This window comes from Hippopotamus amphibius, chromosome 2, assembly GCF_030028045.1.
Source record: "Hippopotamus amphibius kiboko isolate mHipAmp2 chromosome 2, mHipAmp2.hap2, whole genome shotgun sequence".
NCBI lineage: Eukaryota > Metazoa > Chordata > Mammalia > Artiodactyla > Hippopotamidae > Hippopotamus > Hippopotamus amphibius.
This window is the reverse complement of record NC_080187.1, coordinates 110,001,747-110,022,715: the sequence shown is the minus strand read 5'-3', so window position 1 is coordinate 110,022,715 and position 20,969 is coordinate 110,001,747. Positions and strand designations below refer to the sequence as shown.

At 42.5% G+C, this 20,969-nt stretch overlaps 2 protein-coding genes across 4 annotated transcripts in view; one reads left to right on the top strand and one right to left on the bottom strand.

Moving 5' to 3' along the window:
- Positions 1 to 4,974: 4,974 nt before the first annotated feature.
- Positions 4,975 to 20,969, bottom strand: part of SPTLC1 (serine palmitoyltransferase long chain base subunit 1) — a 57,442-nt gene continuing 41,447 nt past the window's right edge. For all 3 annotated transcript variants that reach the window (XM_057722124.1, XM_057722126.1, XM_057722125.1), the window contains exons 9-15: positions 19,978 to 20,085; positions 17,779 to 17,874; positions 17,308 to 17,404; positions 16,144 to 16,198; positions 11,880 to 11,997; positions 7,909 to 7,982; positions 4,975 to 6,352 (exon numbers count right to left, since the gene is read on the bottom strand). In XM_057722124.1, coding sequence (XP_057578107.1) covers positions 6,259 to 6,352; positions 7,909 to 7,982; positions 11,880 to 11,997; positions 16,144 to 16,198; positions 17,308 to 17,404; positions 17,779 to 17,874; positions 19,978 to 20,085 — 642 coding nt within the window. In that variant the 3' untranslated portion in view covers positions 4,975 to 6,258. The remainder of the gene's footprint in view (positions 6,353 to 7,908; positions 7,983 to 11,879; positions 11,998 to 16,143; positions 16,199 to 17,307; positions 17,405 to 17,778; positions 17,875 to 19,977; positions 20,086 to 20,969) is intronic.
- LOC130845223 (small nuclear ribonucleoprotein Sm D1-like) lies at positions 8,625 to 9,338 on the top strand. Its single transcript, XM_057722127.1, has one exon. The coding sequence runs from the start codon at positions 8,681 to 8,683 to the stop codon at positions 9,038 to 9,040; it is 360 nt and encodes a 119-aa protein (XP_057578110.1). The 5' UTR covers positions 8,625 to 8,680; the 3' UTR covers positions 9,041 to 9,338.

Sequence of the window (20,969 nt, the reverse complement as noted above, 5' to 3'; positions counted from 1 at the left end):
GCATTGTTTGTCATAGGAAAAAAATAAGAGACTTAAATATCTACAAAAAGAAAATTGGTCAGATAAATTGTAACACATCCAAACTACAGAATACTCTTCATAAAGTAAAAGGAATGAGGCCCTGGTGTAGAAAAATTCCTAGGTTAAGTCAGAACAAGGAACAAGAGCAGTGCAGTTGTTCTGCATTTAAAAAAATCTATTTGAATATAGGTACATATGGAAATAGAAACCATCCCCGAGGATCTCCCACAAACTGTGAATAGGAGTTACCCCTGGGAAGGTGGGTGGCATTGGGTGGAAACAGGATTTTCAAGTTTTATTCTTCATGCCTCCTTATTGTTCGGATGTTTAATTTGAATATATAATCACTTGTGTGATTTAAAAAATGTAAACAATGAGGAAGCAAGGCTCCTCATTCCCCGGGGATGAAGAAGAAGGACTTTGCACGTCCAACTACGCTGGGGAGTCAGATGAGCCAGGAGGCCACCCGGACGCTGAGGGTCAGGAAACAGATGTGGAGGAACAGTCGGCCGCGTGCACTCACCAGTCCCCTTGGTGCTCAGCTCCAAGCAGAGACTGTGGGCTGATTGCACAGGGCAAATGAGAGTTTCCGCTTCCCTTGAAATCAAGAATGTGGGAGAAGCAGATGCGACAGCCATAGAATGATGTGTCACCCACAGACCTGAGGCCGTGGAAAAGGCAGCTCAGCAGTAGCTGTGTTAGGATGCTCAGAAAGAGAGACATCTCTGATCATCCGGGTGGCGGACTCAGGCCTGCCTGCGTGGAGGCAGCCTGTTGGGAGGCCTGGCCTCCAGACTTCACTCACTTGTTCTGAGCTTGTGAGCTAAGAAAGGGCTAAGCTGCAAATACAAGTCTTTCTTACCTGCAAGGAGCTGGGAAACCCAACAACACACCATACTGTCCCTGCCTCTTTCCCTTTCAATGGCATCACAGCCTAAAGAAACACGCTGGGCATTTGAACAGAGGTCTCTCTCTCTTCAGCTCCAGCCCCCAGGCTGGGTGGGGCACTCAGTTTCTCAGTTTTCTATCCGCGCCCGTGTGGGAGATGAAGGGGCAGGCTTGGAATTAACTGCCAGGAGATCTAGATTGTCAACAGGACGTGCAGGAAGCTGGTTCTAAGCTGTGTATGTGAATTAAAGGGACAGAAATACTCCTTTTCCGGAAGTCTTCGGTACATGGAGTGGCTTCCATAAAGCAGCTGCAGGAAAAATCACGGACTTGGAAGTCATGTAAGTCCCAAGCCCTCCTGGAGTGACTTCCTACTGGATCCTGTAAGAGATAAGAGAGCTGCACTCCTGTATGGAGTCTTTTTTTTTGCCAATTTGTCTCATTCACGTTATTATCATTAATAATAATAACATATTTTGTACTTACAACACATCAGGTGCAATTTAAAGTATTTGCACATGGAAGGTGGGGGTGGGGAGGCTGGGGGGGTGGGATGAATTGTGAGATTAGGATTGCCATATATACATTACTAATAAGAAAAAAATATCAAATTGTACACTTTACATATATGCAGTTTATTGTATGTCAATTGTATCTCAATAAAAGTTCTTAAAAAAATAAAAATTAAAAATAAATAAATAAAGTATTTGCACATATCATTTCACCTAATTCTCACAATGGCTCTGTGGGCTGGGGCATAATTACTCTCATTTCACAGATGGAGAAACTGAGGCACAGTCAATTTAAGCCAGTCTCCAGGTTCACACAGATGGCAGGTGGTGATGCTGGTTCTTGCCTAGATGACCTGACTCCGGGTCTTCCTCTGCACTGTACCTGGAACCCTCGGTGGCCTCCTCAGATGTCACAGGGTCTGTGGAATAATGAGGGTGAGAGGACAAAGGGGCAGCATGGAGGGTGCCTCCCAGAAAGTTCTTGGAAGCCATTAAGCAGGGGAGGGATGGCGTGGGGCTCAGGGGGACAGAATCACTCTGAGGATAAAGACCAACAATCAGGGCAGTGGGGCTTCCCTGGTGGCACAGTGGTTAAGAATCCGCCTGCCAATGCAGGGGACACGGGTTTGAGCTCTGGCCCGGGAAGATCCCACATGCCATGGAGCAACTAAGCCTGTGCAGCACATCTACTGAGCCTGTGCTCTAGAGCCTGAGGGCCACAACTATTGAGCCCACGTGCCACAACTCCTGAAGCCTGTGTGCCTAGAGCCCGTGCTCCTCAACAAGGGAAGCTGCCACAATGAGAAGCCTGCGCACCACAACGAAGAGCAACCCCCGCTTGCTGCAACTAGAGAAAGCCTGTGCGCAGCAACGAAGACCCAACACAGCCGATACATACATACATAAATATTAAAAAAAAAAGACCAACAATCAGGCGACTGGAACCCAATATTTGAAGTTTTCTGGCTTGTGCATTTTCATCAAAATAGGATATTGGTTGGTGTGAGGGAGAACCAAGGGGCTTCCACGTTCCACGTGGGAAAGGTGTGCATGCATAGTTCTCAGTGACAGGGCTCTGTCTGGAGCCCAGGAGAATTCTCCAACTTGACCTGGGAAACACTATGACAGCAGGAGGATTTAAGATAATTCAAATATAGTCCTTCGACCCAACTATTTCATAGAAAGAACTTGTTCAGTGGGGATTAGGGTCTCGTCCAAGGACTCACTGCTTTTGAGTAGATGAGCTAGGACCAGACCCTGTTCTGTTTTCATCTGCCTAGGGCTGCCTCCTGTTCTGTTCCGGCTTACTGTCCTCTGGGGCTGAGACCTGCCCCGTCCACGTCATACACTTTCCAGTACTCATCATGGACAATGCAGATAAGAAAATATTTGCTGTAATGACTGGAAGAAAGTCAGTTCATTAGTAGTTATGTTTACTATCAGAGCTTTGTACTTGATTTAATGGTTTCTAGTGTGTTCACGGTTGTGCATCCAACACCACATCCAATTTTAGAACATCTCCTGAAACGGTCCCCTGTGCTGATGGTCTCCCAGCTGCAGGCGACCACTAACTCGTCTACTTCTTAGATTGGCTTTCTCTGGACATTGAATGTACACAGAATTACCTAATTTCATGGTTGTTTGCATCTGCTTTCTTCACTTACTAAAAATTTTTTTTGAGATTTATTTATTCATTTTTTATTGCTGAATTGTTTTCCATTGTGTGAATATACCACTTTTTGTTTATTCATTCATCAGTTGGCAGACATTTGGATTGATCTGTTTTTGGCTATTACAAATAATCCTGCTATGAATACTTGTGTACAAATTTCTGCACAAACATACATCTTTACTTCTCTTGGAAGTGGATTTGCCGGCCCATACGGCAAATTTATGTGAACTTAAGAAACTGCCAAACTGTTTTCCAAAGCAGTTGCACCATTTTACTTTTCCACCAGCAATGTATTGTTTCCAGTTTTTCCATATCTTGCCAATATTTGGTATTATATTTTTGATTATAGTCATTCTAGTGAGTGTGTAACGCTCTCTTTGTACTTTTAATTTGCATTTCTTTGATGACCAATGAGGTCTAATACATTTTCATGAGTTTAGGTATTTGAAACTCTCTCGGTGAAATGTCAAATCTTTCGCCATTTTAAAATTATGCTTTTTGATTTCTTATTTTGGGGTTGTGTTCTTTATATTTATGGATACACTTTTTTAAAAAATAAATTTATTTTTATTTATTGGCTGTGTTGGATCTTCGTTGCTGCGCGGGGGCTTTCTGCAGTAGTGGAGAGTGGGGGCTACTCTTCGTTGCAGTGCGTGTTCTTCTCATTGCAGTGGCTTCTCTTGTTGCGAAGCACGGACTCTAGGCATGCGGGCTCAATAGTTGTGGCTCGTGGGCTCTAGAGAATAGGCTCAGTAGTTGTGGTGCATAGGCTCAGCTGCTCTGCAGCATGTGATCTTCCCAGACCAGGGATCGAACCCGTGTCCCCTGCGTTGGCAGGTGGATTCTTAACCACTGCACCACCAGGGAAGCCCCACATCTTTTATTACATATGATTAGCAAATATTTTCTGTCTGTGGCTTGTCTTCTTTTCTTTCAAGCTGTCTTTTGAAGAACAAATTAAACAACAAATTAATGAAGCTTAACCAATTTTTCCTTTTATGGCTTATGCTTTTGGTGTCATATCTATGTTTGCCTAACCGAAGATTTGAAATATTTCCTCCTGTGCTTTCTCTTACAAGTTTTGTAGTTTTAGCTTTATATTTAGGCCTGTGGTCCATCTGTCCTAACATGACTCAAAGCCCCACCGTTCCTGAGCTGGAGCCTCCTGTAGACAACAAAAAGGGAGCAGTCGTGTGTGGCTTCTTTCTCCCCTGAGGGCAACTGTTGAGTGGAAACCGGCTCCTAAAGGTTTCCATGCTGCCCGCCCAGCCACCGCCTTTCTAAACAGAGGATCTTTGGGGGAGCACTTCAGAACCCTCACATTGTTTCTAAAACAGTAGTTTGTAACCTGCTTCAGATTTGAGATGACCGTTGTTTCTCAACATTTTGCTTGTTTTATACAAATTTATTGTTTCTAGTAAATATTTTTTGTGGTGTATATTACCAGATTGTGGTCACTCTATAGTTTAATACAAACACTGTTTTTGGTTCATGTTGATGTGTTTCAAGGATTGAAGTTAAATAATGTGTGCTGCTCCACCATCTTTCCCAGGAACTTCCAATCATTTTTTAAATGTAGCAATAAACATCTAAATATTGCAACTGACTTAGTACTACAAAAGTAGCTGAAAAGTTACAATCCTAACCTGTTTATAAAAATAATAGGTCTGGTATTTTTGTAGTTGTAAGTTGCCAAGGGTTAAATCAGTAGGAACCAAGGAAATTTCAAATACTATACACTGAAGAAAGGCACTAAGGAATTAATATTTTCTAAACACCCCCACAACACACACACACACAGAATACTACCCTAGGTCTGCAGAATTTAAAATCAAGAGACTATTCTGTTGAGTATTACATATGCAAACAGACTGATTGTCAGGAATGTAGGTTTATTTCATTAAAAAACAAAACAGATTCATCCCCCAAAGAGTACTGTATCCTCTAAAGCAGCAGCAATCACAAGGCACATATGTACAAAATACCTCAAGCAAAATAGAAACTAAACATTAAAAAATATGTTATTTAAAAAGATGTTGAAGACCATTTGTTAATATGAACATATATTATAAAAATGACATTTTTAATATAATTTATTCCTTCTCCTTTAATAAGGAGTATTAGTGTAATATTTACGCACTATCTTGTGGACATACACAAACATTTATACCACCCAACCTGGCTTGCTAAAGAAAAAACAGATAGCTAAAGCACAGCTTAAGAATTTTATTTTTTAGTGCTTTCACATCTTTTTTAGATATCTGGAATTCATAAGCTGAAAAGAAATAAAGGTCTCATTTTCTTTAGCTTAGAAAAAGCTTGTAGCTATATGCTCATAAGCAAACCCACTATCAAAAAAGAACACATTCAAGATATTCTAAAATATCAAGGACATGATTTCTATTTTGGGGTCATCATTGTAACCCTCTTCCAAAAACAGATTAGAAGTCGACACATAATAACTGTAAAGGTCAATTATACTAAAACAAAACGGCATCTGATTTAAATTATTGCTCCCTCAGGAAGTATAATGACTATTCTCTGGCTGGGGATGCTGGGCCTCACCGTTAGAAATGGTGCAACGCCGGTGCTTAGTGTATATAAAACCTCTAGGATTCAAATATATTGTAATGACAAGTTCATAATAATCACACAAAAAGTATTCCTTTATATATTAGCCACCACTGAGCTGCACATGACGAAGACTGAAATATCTCGTTGAATTAGATCTTCAATACATTTCGTATCATATATGCTGAAAGTGCCTCTAAGCTTTAATGTTGCAGACAATTTTCTATGAGATATTAAGGAGTGCTCACAATCTTTACCAGTAGAAGGGAAAGGTAAACGGAAGCTCCATTTTTAAACAATGACAACAAAAATAGAATATAAAATACTAGTATTAATAAAACTAATTGTACTAAATAGCACAATTTAAATATCAGTTATATGCTGTCAATAGTTTTTCTCTTAAAAAAATCAGTTCTTGGGCTTTTGGATGTGTTTTCTTTTAAGTAACCAGCATTCTTATGGTCATACGCCGAGTCGATGTCCACACCATCTAGCGACACCCTATCCGGCACCCGTAGGCCCCCTCTGGTTCGCTCTGCAGTGACTCTGGGGCCTGTCTGTGTGTTGCATGGAGAGCGGCCACCAGGCCCCAGACTAAAGCAGCACGGTCTGGGCCACCTCGCTGATCGTGGACGCAGCTTTCTCCAGTTCCTCTTCTGTTTGTTCCACTGTGACCACCACCCTAATGCTGAGAAATAGTAAGGGACACAAAAGACAGTCAAATGGGAGGCTACGCCAAGGGTCAGCCTGCCACCTGCTTTCGTGAAGAAAGCTCTTCTACTGAACATGGCCTACTGTTCACAGCCACTTTCCCACTGCCCCGGCAGGGCTGAGTAGTTGTGGCAGGGACCTTCCCTGCCTGGACTATTAGCAATCTAGTCAAGGTAACCTTGCAGTGGGGCTCTGCCCAGAGCCAGCAGGAAACTGTCCTTCAAACCTACCACTGCAAGCAGTATCAGGCCCAAAGCCAGAAGTCCATGTTTCTCAAGTTAATGTGTATGGTTGTTCATGACTGTAATTCAGTAAGTCATACAGAAGGTTCTATAATACTTTGATACAAGGTAGAAGTTTTCAACTTTTTCAGGAAACTGAAGACAAGAAGTATCAGCCTGACAGGACACTTCTACCCCGTCCCTCTCATCCCCTCTGCAAACACCTGCATCAGCCCATGGACACACACACACTGAGCTGAGCTGGGCCTGGAATCCCGAGGGCACCAAACGAGGGTGGCCCCGTCCTCATGAAAGCCAGGATCACCGCTCTCGATGGTGCAGTTAGCATGGAGAGGGCAGGGTCTTTAGGATGCTTCTGAGCTGCTGCCAGAACGGCCTTCCAGAAGCCAGCCCGCCACTCCACGCCTGCATGGCGCTCAGGCTCCCATGCTCTCGTGGCTCTTTCCTGGACTCCTCCAGGCTCCCTCTCCACGGTGCCTCTCAGACCTGTGCTCTGGGATCCCCAGAGGCACCTGTAGCTCTCCATGCCACTGCAAGAGCCTACTGCAAGGCCCGATGCCCACCCTAGTGCGTTTGATACTCGCAATTTTCCAGGCTCTGCTTAAGCATCACCTGCTGTAGAAAGCCTGAGTCCCTCCCAGGCCAGAACTAACCAGGCCCTCCTCCTCTGTGACCTTTCTGACCTGTGTCATGACCCTGAACCCTCAAGCTCTGGGTGTCTACCTTCTTGGACTACAATGTAAGTGCTTAGGGGACAGAATCGGGTGTTAAATGAACACCAATTTTAAATCATGAGTCAAGGCACCTTCCCCATGGAGGGCTGCTTGAAGCTCTGCAGAGGTTTTCCGCACTGTTGCTTTGTGTTTCCTTGGGTGTTTAATATGTGTTTGTCAGATGATGTACCACACAGCGCTTGGGCTGGAGGTGGGATGAGCATCACCACCCAGACTGTGCCCCCCACCCCGGACTGTCCTGGCAGCGGAAACAGCTGGCCCAGCACATGCTGCCACGGCACAGTAGCAGGTCGTCACCGACGGGAACCTGGGCTGTCCCAGCTCATTCTTGGGATCGTAGATGTTTCATTAAGTTAACTACAGAGCCCTGAGGGACTTTTCAATTAAAATGGGAAAACATCTAGTTTACGAACAAACAGATGATGTTCTATCTTTTAACAATACACATTCTTCCTTATCCTGTGGCAGTCTTTCAAAAAATTTCAAAGCATAAAACATTTCATACAGAGTTTAAAGTAGAAAACAATGACTCAGGTCATAATTTTAAGTCTACCGACCTCGGAGGAGGGAGGTACTTCTCTTCTTTCTCCAGGTAGCGTGCCTGAGTCAATGCGATGCCTCTGTCCATGCACTGTATAAGGAAAAGAAATACGTTTGCAACCTGCACTGCAGACACTGGTCATTAAAACAGGAAGGTGCACTGAAATGCTACCCTCAGCAGCAGTTTTAATCCATTTTTCCAATCACATCTGCTAGAAGACAAAATAACATACCACAAAATCATCTTGAGCAGCGCTGTTCCACAGACCTTCTTGCAGGGATGGAGGTGTCCATCCTGCACTGTCCAGTACGGCAGTCAGGGGCCTTTGTGGCTCTCGGGCACTTTGAGATATGGCTAGTGCAACTGTAACACTGAACTTTTAATTTAAGTAGCCATAGGTAACCAGTGGTTACCATTTTAGGCAAAGCAGAGTTAGGACAAGGCAAATAGGACCAACAAAGCCCTGCAGGCTAATCAAGAGCCAGGCTTAACAACGCCGGCAGAATCGTTTCCGAGAGAAACTGCTCACTCGTCAAATATGAGCAACACCTCTGATCCACGTGAGCTACACTTGGGCAAGGTGCTCTGAGGTACAGAAGAGTCAGGTGTCACACATTTTCTGCATACTGTCCCATACACTAGCCACCTGTTGACATTTAAAACATATTAAATAAGCGCTATCAAAATTAAAAAAGCATCGGTTTCCGGCCATTCATACTCGCAATCGTCGGCGCTCGGTTGTCGGGGTTTGTGCACTATCGCACCGAGAGGGTGGCGGCGCCGCTAAGATGAAGCTCGTGAGATTTTTGATGAAATTGAGTCACGAAACTGTAACCACTGAATTAAAGAACGGAACCCAGGTCCATGGAACAATCACAGGTGTAGATGTCAGCATGAATACACATCTGAAAGCTGTGAAAATGACCCTGAAGAACAGAGAACCTGTACAGCTGGAAACATTGAGTATTCGAGGAAAAAACATTCGATATTTTATTCTGCCAGACAGCTTACCTCTGGATACACTACTCGTGGATGCTGAACCGAAGGTGAAGTCTAAGAAAAGGGAAGCTGTTGCAGGAAGAGGCCGAGGCCGAGGAAGAGGAAGAGCACGTGGCCGAGGCAGAGGAAAAGGGGGTCCTAGGCGATAATGTCTCTGAAGACTACTATTTCAAAGTAGTAGGGAAGAAGGAGAAGACATGGCGGATGGAGAATAAATACAACACTGAGGACACGGCAACAGGAGACACAGCATGGAACTACTTCAGCGATTATACGGCTATGCAGCTTTAGCGGATAATGGGTGGAAATTACTGTCTCAAACTGAGGATGTTGGGATTTTTTGTACAGGCTTTCTTTGTTTCTGGCAGTTTTTAATAAACATAAATGTAGAAAAAAAAAATTAAAAAAGCATCAAGTCAGACCAGGGTAATGGTTTATAAGGGTTTCTCTTTGGGGTGATGAAACGTTTTGGAATTAGATAGTGATGGCTGCACAACGCAGTGAGGATACTAAAAACCACTCAACTGTATACTTTAAAGGGTGAATTTTATGGTATATGAATCGTATTTTTAAAAAACAAACAAACAAACAAAAAACCAGCCAGAGCAAGGGGTGCTGTAAAGGAAAGAACAACCACTGCCAGCGTGTGGCAGTGCAGGTAACTGCCTGAAGAGGAGCCATTCTCTAAGCTGCGAGGCAGGTTTGCCTCTGCTTGGAAAAGATGGAAAACCATGGTCGGTAATGAGTTTGCTGATTCTACGTTCTGGAAGTGTACTTGGAAAAGTTAACTCCTCCTGCGAACATCTGGACTGGCTCTGTTTCTAGTCCTGACCAGTTAAGAAGCATTATAAACTATTGCTCAGTTCGTAAAAACTGTGTTTTGTCAAGCAGCTCAACAAAAACTTGGCAGAACCTCTCAGTTCTACAAAGCTTAAACAAGAGCGACAGTGTCATGATTCTTTCTCCTTCAAATATTAAGAAGAAAAAGCAAAGAGGAACAGGACAAAAGACTTTTAAGATGGAAGCTGCCATGATGCGAAGAAACTGTAAGATCTTTCCTCTTCCTTCTTACAAATGCAGTTTCCAGATACTACTCTGTTCCCTCCCCCAGAGCCTGTTCTCAGTCAGCTCTCAAGATAATTTCCTGAAGAGGGCCAGTATCGAGCGGGGGCCCACAGACATAATTTTGGGGTCTGTGGACTGTCCACAGACTCACTTTTTCTTTTTGGTATGAGGCTGACCTCTGTAAGTGCAGTACTGAGTCACTTGATTCACATGCCCTTTCCTGAGTCTCCCTCTGGAACTACCTAGCAAGAAAAGAACAGAGGTGGATCTGATTGGAGCTGACACCCTGGCACCTAGAGAAGGCCCACGTCCCGCGACACAAAGTGTGTGCAGAGAAGCATCCTGAGGGGGCTCGAGGGGAAGCTCCGGGAGAACAACAGCGTCACCACAGACCCCAACAGAGGACACGGAGCTCCATGAGGCTGCGCAGGCGGCGGTCAGCACCAGTCACACCGCCCCGCCGCTCAGTCCGGAAACAAACCTGGCTGTCGCGCGGAGGTAATGGCAGAATTTGACTCTTACTAGGCTTGTCTGTTCTGCTTGTATTTAATTTATAAATTTGTTTTGGTATCACATTTGTATAAGAGCTCTAATTACAAGGATGCTGTACTTCCTTTTACGTCTGTATACATTTAAGTAATACTACAACAGAAAACAAAGAGGCAGTAAAAAAGGGTCTATGGGATGCTTTTCCCCTTTAAAGAGTTTTTTTTCATGTCTGCAGAGCTGTACCTGAGGGGACATCTGTGACATTTCCTCACCCAGCAAGGCGAGAGCCACTCAAGCCTCATCATTCATAATCCAACACGTTTCCTTAATTAGGAAACTCAGATTCTGGTTGGTTTTATTTTGTTTTTTTTAAGACAAGTGACTCTGGAAGGCCACGAGTGGCAAGAAGCTCTCCATCAATCACTGACTGCAGGTGCTGTGGCTCAGACATCTAGGGTACAGGTGGGCTGAAGCCAGCGATGAAGCCAGAGTCTGGCTTAGCACCACAGACCCCATACTCAGCAGCCACGTGACTGCCAGCTGTGCACAGCCGGGCAGGGGCACACAGCAGCCTCGACCATCATACTACCCTGACTCCTGGCAGCACGGACTCAGGGCAGGAGCCTCTGGAAGGAACCATCAGGACAAGGAGGACAAGCAAGCAGAGCGAAGCCTGTTTTCATTCTCAAATACACACTCCACGTATTTCAGATTCACATACAAGGTGGCGCCACTGCCATGCTCAGTGCTGCACGGCCACTTGACGGTTCTTTAGGAGGAGGAAAGTGAGGAGACGGGACTTGGGAGAACACAGCTCTACTTGACAGTAAAGGCCAAGGGATCTTCCCCAGCAATGTGTTTCTTAGTTAATAACTAAGGTTCAGTTAGTAGTAAGACTTTCAGAAGTCAGACATTTAAATCAAGGTCCCAAGTTAGGCATGGTAAAGAAGTGGCTTTTCTTCCTTCCTTTTTGGTTACAAGAGTATTTTGACCTATTTCTGAGCTATGCTGGGGGTTCAGCCCCAGAGAGTCAGCTGTCAGGTGTTGTATGCCATCCCCACCTACACAGGCGAAAGCCTGGCTTTGTAAACGGTAAGCCTCTCGGTTTTCTGGAAGACTAATTACACAGAGCGGAAGCAAAGTGTATTTTAATACAATGTGGCACAGAACACAACTTCGATGCGAGCTGAAGAGTGACCCAGTGGGATAACCTGCAGCCTGTCAGCAGAGACGTGCTGCAGACGCCACTGGGCAGGCACAGATGCTGGGAAAGCCGGGCGTCAGCACAGTTCCACGTCCCCAGAGGGTGACCACAACTCCCGGCGCACCCAATCTCTTGCAGCAAAGAGATCACTCTTAAAAATGACATTAAAAATTGCTTGGGTTCAGGGTAGAAGGGTACGAAGAGAGCCACCCGAATAACTGGATACTCACCTGAGTTACTATTTCCTGAAGTAGTTTAACGTCTCTTTCCCGACACCCAGTGCTCTCTTCTAGCTGGAGGTGAAATGCTGGAGAAATGGACTCCCCCACCACTTTTAATCCAGAAATGCTGAGGAAGGGAAACACACGCACAAGCATACATCTCCTTCCGAGCTCAGGTTTCTCACATATAAATAATTTCACAAAGTCTGCATTAATGAATATAACAGAAACTTGGGACTTTTCATGGGAAACATCACATGCTGGGATTCCAGATCTGACAAAGTGAGCTAAACGCACACGCTGGGCAGTGCTTCCTAGTCTAGGACACTCTGCAGCAGGGCTGGGAAGAGGGTTCCCTGCCCTGGGGCACCCTCCGGCTCACATTTCACAGAGAACACGTGCGGCATCCCCAGCCCCGCACCAGGAGGTCTACATGCTTCCACCCACCTTGGCTGAGGCTGCGCCCTCCTCACGAGGCCCTTTGCAGGCCCACCTGGCTCCTGGGCCTCTGCCCTGTCACTTCCTCTCCTCATCTGCTCTCTCCTGTTCATGCCCTGCTAGCGCCAGACATGCCTGGTGCCAGTGCCAGTCCTCTGGGCACCTCCCTCATCACCCACTTTAGGGAAGCGTGTGCACCACCATTCTCTCCTACTTAGTCTGTTTCCTCCATGGACAACTTACTATAATTGATAATGCTGCTTCCTTGTTTTCTGAATCTTTAGTTTGTATCTTGTCTTTCATAAACTACAGGGATGGTTTCCAACACTAAAATTTTATATTTTGACCACCGACAATATGTTTAGGTTGTACAGCTGCCTTCCTGTGTACACGTTTAATCTTAAATTTTTCTTGAATTATGATTATTTTCTTGTCTCTTAGGATTAACATCACAGAAATCTGCTGTTTCTCATGGAGGAAGAGAAATTTCTTTAGGGGTGAAAACCTGTATTTTCAAGTGATTACTACAGATGTCATGAGAACTGCAGGCCATATAATTTAGGTAGGTATGGTTTGATTTTGACCTATCTCCAAGGACAAAAATGATGATACATGTCTACTTGAAAATGGGCTAAACATCTTAGATTGCTTTCATTACTGCTTTCAAATCTTACCTGGAAAGATTCGCTTTTCCCTTAGAATGAAATGAGCACAAAAAGAACTTTCTAGCATATTAGATTCCTCAAATATGTTTAGGACTCAGCAAGCTTTTACTGAATGACTACCTATGCCAACTATCACATGAGGTGAGGAAGCTAAGCTCACCTGCCTCTCAACCCACCCTTGTACATCATTAATTTGTGTCTACTTTCTTTACATGTAATACATCACACCAGGATCTCTCAATAGACCAGGCTGCAGATTTGAGTCATAGAATCTTAGACTCTAGGGCTTCTGGAATATGAGGAAACCCTATAAATCAGTTGTTTTACTAACATAGAAAGTAAGAAATATGCTTTCAAAACCCCTTTCCTAGGTGGATTTTGAATGTGTTAAACTTGTACCAAAGAAGTATCAATTGTTTTAGGTCATGTACTCTCAGGAAGAACTTAAAAAATTACTTTTCAAATTGCATTTCACATGAATTAAATGGCCTGGATGTTCCTTGATACAAACATGGCACCTACAAGCCAATCGAGCTTATTATCTGATCCAGTGGGCTCATCTCACACGTGAGGTGCAACAAGCTGGAAGGAATGAAACAAAATGCCCTCTTTCTGGCTGCCTGCATGCTGAATGTCGCATTAAAGTTTAACTAAAACCAAACGGACAAAGAATTACAACTCGAGCTCAGAACCTTAGAAGCTGTGTTTCAGAGCCTGTTATACTTAAAAGAACGTTTTTGGAGAGCATATTATTTACCATATTATTTTACGCATTTTACCAAATGGAAATACTAAACACTGGTCTAGGTCCCAGGGATGGAACAACCAACAATTCAGATGTGGTCTCCACCATGTGCTTAGTGTGGGGAGAGCACTGGACATGAACGTCATCTGTCAGAATTCAGGGACTCTTCACGATTCCAGCAAGGACTCAGACTAGCACAGGCTGCAGCCTTCCCCTCCCCAAATGCGATCTCAGAGATGAGACAGCCAATCACTAATAAGAGGAGGCTAAAAGAAATTAGAACTGAACACTGAAAATACTGCCTCTGAAATGTTTATCTTTAAGATATTTATTGGAAAATAATAAAGCCAAAAACCTACATGTAAAAAGCTAAAAAAAGAATTAAAAAACACAATTCAATGAAACAAGAAAGCAGAAAAATAAGGGGAAAAAAAAAATCAATCAAAGAAAACAAAACACGAGTAAAAAACAAAATCAAACTTAAAAAAATGTGCTGGACAAAATCCTGGAAAGATTACCATAAAAACAAAAATGACAGAAACAGAAAACAAAAAGGGGAAATAATACAGACACAAGAGAGAATCACAGACTAGGCCCAACCCAAAGGCCCCAAGTCTAGAGTCTTACAGAGGAGTCCTGCTCAACTTTGAAGACACCAGTAATCAAGGGTGGTCTTATAAAGTGGGAAACACAGGGAAGTGGGAAAACTGCTCAGTCCTTTACTGAGGCTGCCACAACACCAATTCCCAGGTTATGTAAGGTGGTTGTAACAAAAGATTATAGGCCCATTTAAATTGTAAATATGGATATAAAAATTCAAAATTCGAACAGTGCAGAAAAATATATTGTAATCAAGGAGGGGTTTACTCAGGAATGCAAGGATGTTTTAACATCAGAAAATACAGTCACGGCTCAGAAGTCACAGGAACACCCTGGGTAAAGTGCAGGGGTAGAGGCCAGTTTCAGTAGTGTCAAGTGTACGTGAGAGGTGGGGATGTGGAGAAGGCATAAACAAATCTGGAAACAGACTGGCTACAAAGAGAAGCAGAGCAATGGGCTAGTTGCTGGAGGGGAGTGTGGGGTCACGGGAAAGAAGAATTTAAGACAAGACAGGGCAGAGTGTACTTGAATGCTAATCAAATGACTCAGAAAAGGGGAGAGACTGAAGCGAAAGGAGAGGAGACAACCAAAGGCACTCGGTCCTTAAGAAAGAAGAGCTGTGATGGATGGAGGAACATTTCTTTGGCATAACACAAGGGAAGACTGGTTCGAATACTCACAGGTGTACAGGTTTGGGAGGGAAAATGAGGGAGTTCCAGTGACAGCATGAGGCAAGGCTGTCAGCTAAATGTGGGTGGAGGGAGACAGAGGGTTAGGGATTCTGGAGAGAAGAAAAAGTGTGAAAGAGCTGGGAGAAGTAGAGGACTGGACTTTAAAAATAAACACACTAATGCTGCTAGACAGAATAAAGGGCATCTGGGGTAGGTGTTCATGAACTGACAGTGACTCCAAGGTGCCGGGCTGAGCTGGTATTAATATTTCATAAGAAAATACAACTGGAGACAACAATAATATCTCTCTACCATCAATCATGCAAGGACTTTTGTTATGATCATAAAGTCAGATTTGGACTATAATTTATTTCTCCCCCTACTTTATCTGGAACATCTGTGACCTGCTTATTTATTAACTGTCACCTTCTTTGAGAAAAGTTTCTAGTTCCCATATCTGGAAACAGGGATAGGACTTCCATGACTGAGAAGACAGGGTTCAATTTGGAAAGGCAAAAAAGAACCACCACGGGCAAGGGGAGATCATTTTCTGCAAGACAAGAAATCTGCTTGAAGGTATCACTAGCCTCAATTTTCTTTTTCTCAATTCTAGAGGGATCTTAAAGAACTACTCTTGTGTAGTTAAAACAAAAATAAACGGAACACTCATAAGCTTCACTTCAATTTCACTTGTCTCTTTTTCTTGAAGTAATTTACAATAAAACTCAGTAATTTTCTAAAAAGTAGCATGGGCAGAGTGAACCCACTGTCATCTAATTACATTCTTTTATATGTACAGATGTGCAGAGACTGGCGAGTTTATGCGGGTTATTTCTGGTGGCAGCACGCTGTGCTGTTTCTTTCACCTTTGTTATCTTCTGCGCTGCTGTAATATTTTATCAGGGAGCTTGTGTCATTTTTAGAAAAACAAAGCCATGATTCTTTAAAACAATGACAACATGGACGCTCTGGTTTCACACACAGGGCGAAATTCGAATGAACTATGGTTTTGGTTTCTTGGTTGCAATGTAGACAAACTGACTCAGGCCTATTAAGTGCACTCAAGACCAAAGAGGAGACATACAAAATTTTTCATGAATTCTTAAATGTTGTGCAGATAAACTCTGAGTTGACTGAAAATATATAAAACTCACCCTTGTAAAGCTTTATGAATTCGTTTGCACTTTTCCTTCAACACTGCAAAAATACCTGAATGAAACAAACACATCTGATAAGTACATTTGGAAGATTTGGTATACTAATCTAAAAATGTTTTTAAAAGATCCAGTTCATCAATTAAAACTGCAGCAAATCCTTCTGCCTACTAATAACACACAAATAGATAGCCACTCACTCCTCTGAAGGCCCCCAACTTTCGTCTTTGGCACTTACTAGCTGGCACCTCCTTACCCCACTTTCAGCAAAACCTGGGGTGAGGTTTACCACAACAAAACAATGGCTCTTGTTTTTATCAAGACTCTATAAATTACCTGGCTAAGAATAAAAGGGCACAAATATATTACTTATTTCTGGACCCTAAACAATTTGGGAAAAAATAAGACACTGCAGTAATGTTTATGATCTCTTTCTTGATATTTTTGCTTTCTTTTAAGGAAAATTCACCAACTGAAGTACCTGAGGAGACGGTAGTGGCAAGCTATCTGACAAACACGTATGTGAATATGCACACAGAAACACTCAATTTTACTGATTCTCTGAATTAAAACCAATGCTGAATCTTTAGAAATTTATAAAATTTAAAATTTACAAATACCAGGCCTGCTCGTCCATCTTCACGTTAGCCTTTGGTGAGGAGGCTCTATTCCAGCCCCAAACCACATTTTACATCGAGCTGACTGCCCACGAAGCAAGCTTTAGTGGTTGGTAAACCTGTATGGCCTCAGTACCAACTCATGAGTCAAAGATTGATGCGGAAAACTAGACAACAGCTATAAAATTATAAGTAGCAAAAATTAGCATACTTCAACTAATTTCTCAAAAAAAAAGTGATAAACTAAATGATGACTGGCCTAGACCTAGCCCTGATTTTTCTGGCATCTCTGCCCATGAAGGGAGCCGGCTTCGCTTTGGCTCTGGCTTCATCTCCACAGACAGGAGAGAAGCTCTAAACCGAAACCCTGAGGCAGGGACAACTTCTTCACCACCATTCTTCCCATTAACTTCCAGATAATGTAATTCAGAGCCATAGCTTTGTCTGGGAAATCATTTCCTCCAGCTAATTTCTCCAAAAAAGCAAACCAGCAGCATGGCTAACATAACCTGCAATATCTTTGATTTCCTGGGTTTAAAGCTTATACCTGGATTTTCCTCCATTATGTTGAGGGCCTCAATTGCAGCAGCAGCTAACAGGGGAGGTAATGAAGCTGAAAAGCAGTATCCCTGGCCGGAAAGTCGCTGAAAAGAAACAAACAAGTTACAAAACATAAATGCTTAATTGTGTGGTGTAATTTTTGGTTTTGGGGGTGTTTTGGGGGCTATAAAATCTAAAGGCACCAAATCTCTGCACCACCTACAGAATAGTGTGTACAAACGGTGAGGTGGTGAGACCCAGGCATATACAGATGTTATCATGTAACAAAAGCAAAACTTTTTTAGAAAGGGAGGTGATTTCTAAACATAAATATTTTGAATGATTCTTTAACAAATCTACTTCTAAATAAAGTTGTGTGATTAAGTTAGAATGAAATTCTGTAACAGCAGTTACATTTTTAGGTGACCAATGGAGCAACAGGTTTCAGCTTTTGCTGTTGTTTTTAAGAAGAACCCACCTGATGGTCAATCACGAAAGACCTGCCACAGCAGAAACCCCCGATTGAAGCAAGTGAGTTCTCCATGTTGGCACTGATAAGATCAATATCATCAATCTGCCAGAAAAGAGGGACAGTGGGAGTTATTTCTCAATTTAAAGAAAAGAAAAAAAAAAAGGCCAATATCAAACCTACAGACAAAATTTCAGCACTAATCATGTCAACAACTGGATTCAAACTACCTCTGTGAAAATAAAGGATAAGTCATACAAATTCAAAGCACCGGTGTTTCACAGCCCACCTCTGAAGGTGTCTCACTCTATACTTTTTTGCCATTTCATCACTCACTGACCATTTATTACCAGTTGAAGAGCTAGATAAAAGATGAAATCTAAAGCTGTTTGATACTAAACATTTTCAGAGGTTCATTTCCTTGCAAAAACAGTGGTCTCAGCTGGCTTTCTCCCTAGAAGATACTTGAGAGAAATAAAAAGAAATCAATCAGGGTTTTGAGCCCTTTGGAATGAGTACTACATTTTACCTTTTCCACCTTTTCAAAAATGAAATCAATTCATCCAAACATGACGGCAATGGATTCTCTGACCCAACTGGACCACCCGGGCAGCAGACAAACCTAGTGTGTCCACGGGGCTCCTGAATACCCACCACCTTCTCAGCTGCTCAGCACTCCTTTGGTCCTCGCCTTCTGCTCCAGCCCCCAGCCCTGAGTTCTGTCCTGCACAGAGGAGCCACTCTGTAATTACTCACTGATGGCCACAATGATGGTCAGATCACACCTGGTGTTTTTCCAAGTGTTCCACAGATCCAACAAGGACCTGTGCACTCATTCTTTTTTTCTAACCTTTCATTATGACAAATTTCAAACATATACAAAAGCATAAAGAATCCCCATCACCAGATTCAATAATTACCAACTTATGGACAATCCTGTTCTACGTATAGCCCCCTACTGCTCTCTTCATTTCTCTGGAACAAATCTCAGACTTTACATGTTTTAATCTATAAATATTTCATTGTGCATTTCTAAAAGATACGCACTCTTTCAAAAACATCATCACACCTAAAAAATAAAAAATTTCTTAATATCAAATACTGAGTGTTCAAGTATCTCTGTCTCACAAAGTCTGTTCATAGTATTTGTTTGAATTAGGACCCAAATAAGGTCCAAGCATTCTGCACTCTTACTCAAGCCATTATAAATACTATCCCCGAGACAACTGCTGAAAGCAGTCATAAAACTAGAACAGTGAGATCAGATGGTGCTTTTTCCTTCTTTAAAATTTTCATGCCTTAAAAATTCCTCTGGTGTAAATTTTACTTGAATTACATTTCCATTTATCTTAATAAATTGCTAAACGTCAGTTTGAGGAGTATGTTCCAATCAACTTGGTGTGATACTCATTCTGCTCTACATTTTTTCTCTAGGTATATATGAGTAGAGGGATGCAAATAATCTAAGGTGATTTTTATGTTTTATAGTTCAACTTTTTAACACAGATTGCAAAAAAAAACTTTTATGCACAAGATTTGGAGAAAAGCTTCCTTCATAATGACCACAAAGTAGTGGGTGAGGATAGGTTCTACAGATGGGCCCACACTGTTCCTCCCCAAGGCTCTAGGAGCAAAAACCACTAAGAATGGGGCTAGTTGAGGCTCATTTCTCTTCAGCAAGAGAGAAGATGACAAACTCACTCCAGTTGTCTGGGACCCAGAGGGGCTTTGTGAACCTATGCTGGTGGTATTTCTGACATTATGTATATAAACTGCGCCCACCCCCACCCCCCCAACAAATAACAGAGAATATAGAATTTTAAATATTAGAAAGAACATCTTTTCACTGCTATCACAAATACTTTCTAAAGGTCAACTTAGGGAATTCTTACTGATCTTAAGGAAAAACTGGAAGGCAAATTTAACTGTTTCTAGGGAAGAAACACTGAAAGCTGGGATCAGATGCTACCCTGTAAACAGAACACAAATTCTATGATTAGCCACTTTAAGTTTATAGGTTCCAAGGGAAGATGGGGCCCCTGGTCTGGCTGACCCAGTCCTCTGTGGGCTCAGTGAAGTGACAGACACCAAAGCGGCACCCCGCACATCAGTGAGGAGCACTGTCTTGTGCCCATGAAACCTGCCCAGCAGGATGGAGCTGCACGGCGGTCACTACACGAGGGAATGTTCCATAAGAGGAGAGCTTACACTAATTCCAAAATGTTCGGTGACTCCTCGGCCATGCTCCCCCAGGACTCCAAACGAAAGGCTTTCTTCCAGAAAGATTCTTGCTTTATATTTGTATTTTAACTTAACCTAAGTGGTAAATAAACACAACTTTAAAATACTGATGATTAGCAGCACACAGAATATATGGGGAAGAATGCAATTAAACCTAAAATAAAAAGGAGAAAAAAAATGTACAGTTGATCTCCAATATTGGTGGATTCATACTTGCGAATCTGCCTACTTGCCAAAATTTATTTGTAACCCCAAATCAATACTTAGGGCATACTTGCAGGGTGGTGAAAACTTTGAGTCACCTGAAATGCACCTTCCCAGCTGAGTTAACAGGCTACTGCTTCAGCTTATACTGTAAAGAAGTGTCCTTTTCACGTTCTGTTTACTGCCACGTTTTTCGCATTTTGTGCTTTTCGTTGGTGATTTTGTTGTTTAAAATGGGCCCCAATGCACAGTGCTGAAGTCGGATCTAGTGTACCTAAGTGCAAGAAGGCTGTGATGTGCCTTATGGAAAAAATGTGTGTGTTACATAAGCTTCATTCAGGCCTGAGTTATAGTACTGTTGGCCATGAGTTCAATGTGATTACATCAACAATATATAGTAAATAAGGGGTCCTTAAATAGAAACATGTATAAAACAAGGTTATGTATTGAGGGACTGATGAAAATGTTGTGATTAGATGTTGCAGAAAAGTAACTCTGTATTTGCCCTAGGAACAAAAGTTTAGATTTGGTAATTCAGTATTTGAAGCACATTTATAGAACATGAATACACACACACACACACAAACACACACACAGAGACACTATATAGAATATAACTACCACGAATAATGAAAACTGACTGTACTTTAGATGCTCTAAAATGATTCAATTTAACTCAATAATACAGACAGCACAATGCCAATCTTTAAAGAAGGAACTGTTAAGACATTATGAGTACAGACACATAATCTATC

Coding starts and splice junctions, on each gene's coding strand:
- LOC130845223 (XM_057722127.1), top strand. CDS start 8,681: ATGAAGCTCGTGAGATTTTTGATGAAATTGAGTCACGAAACTGTAACC.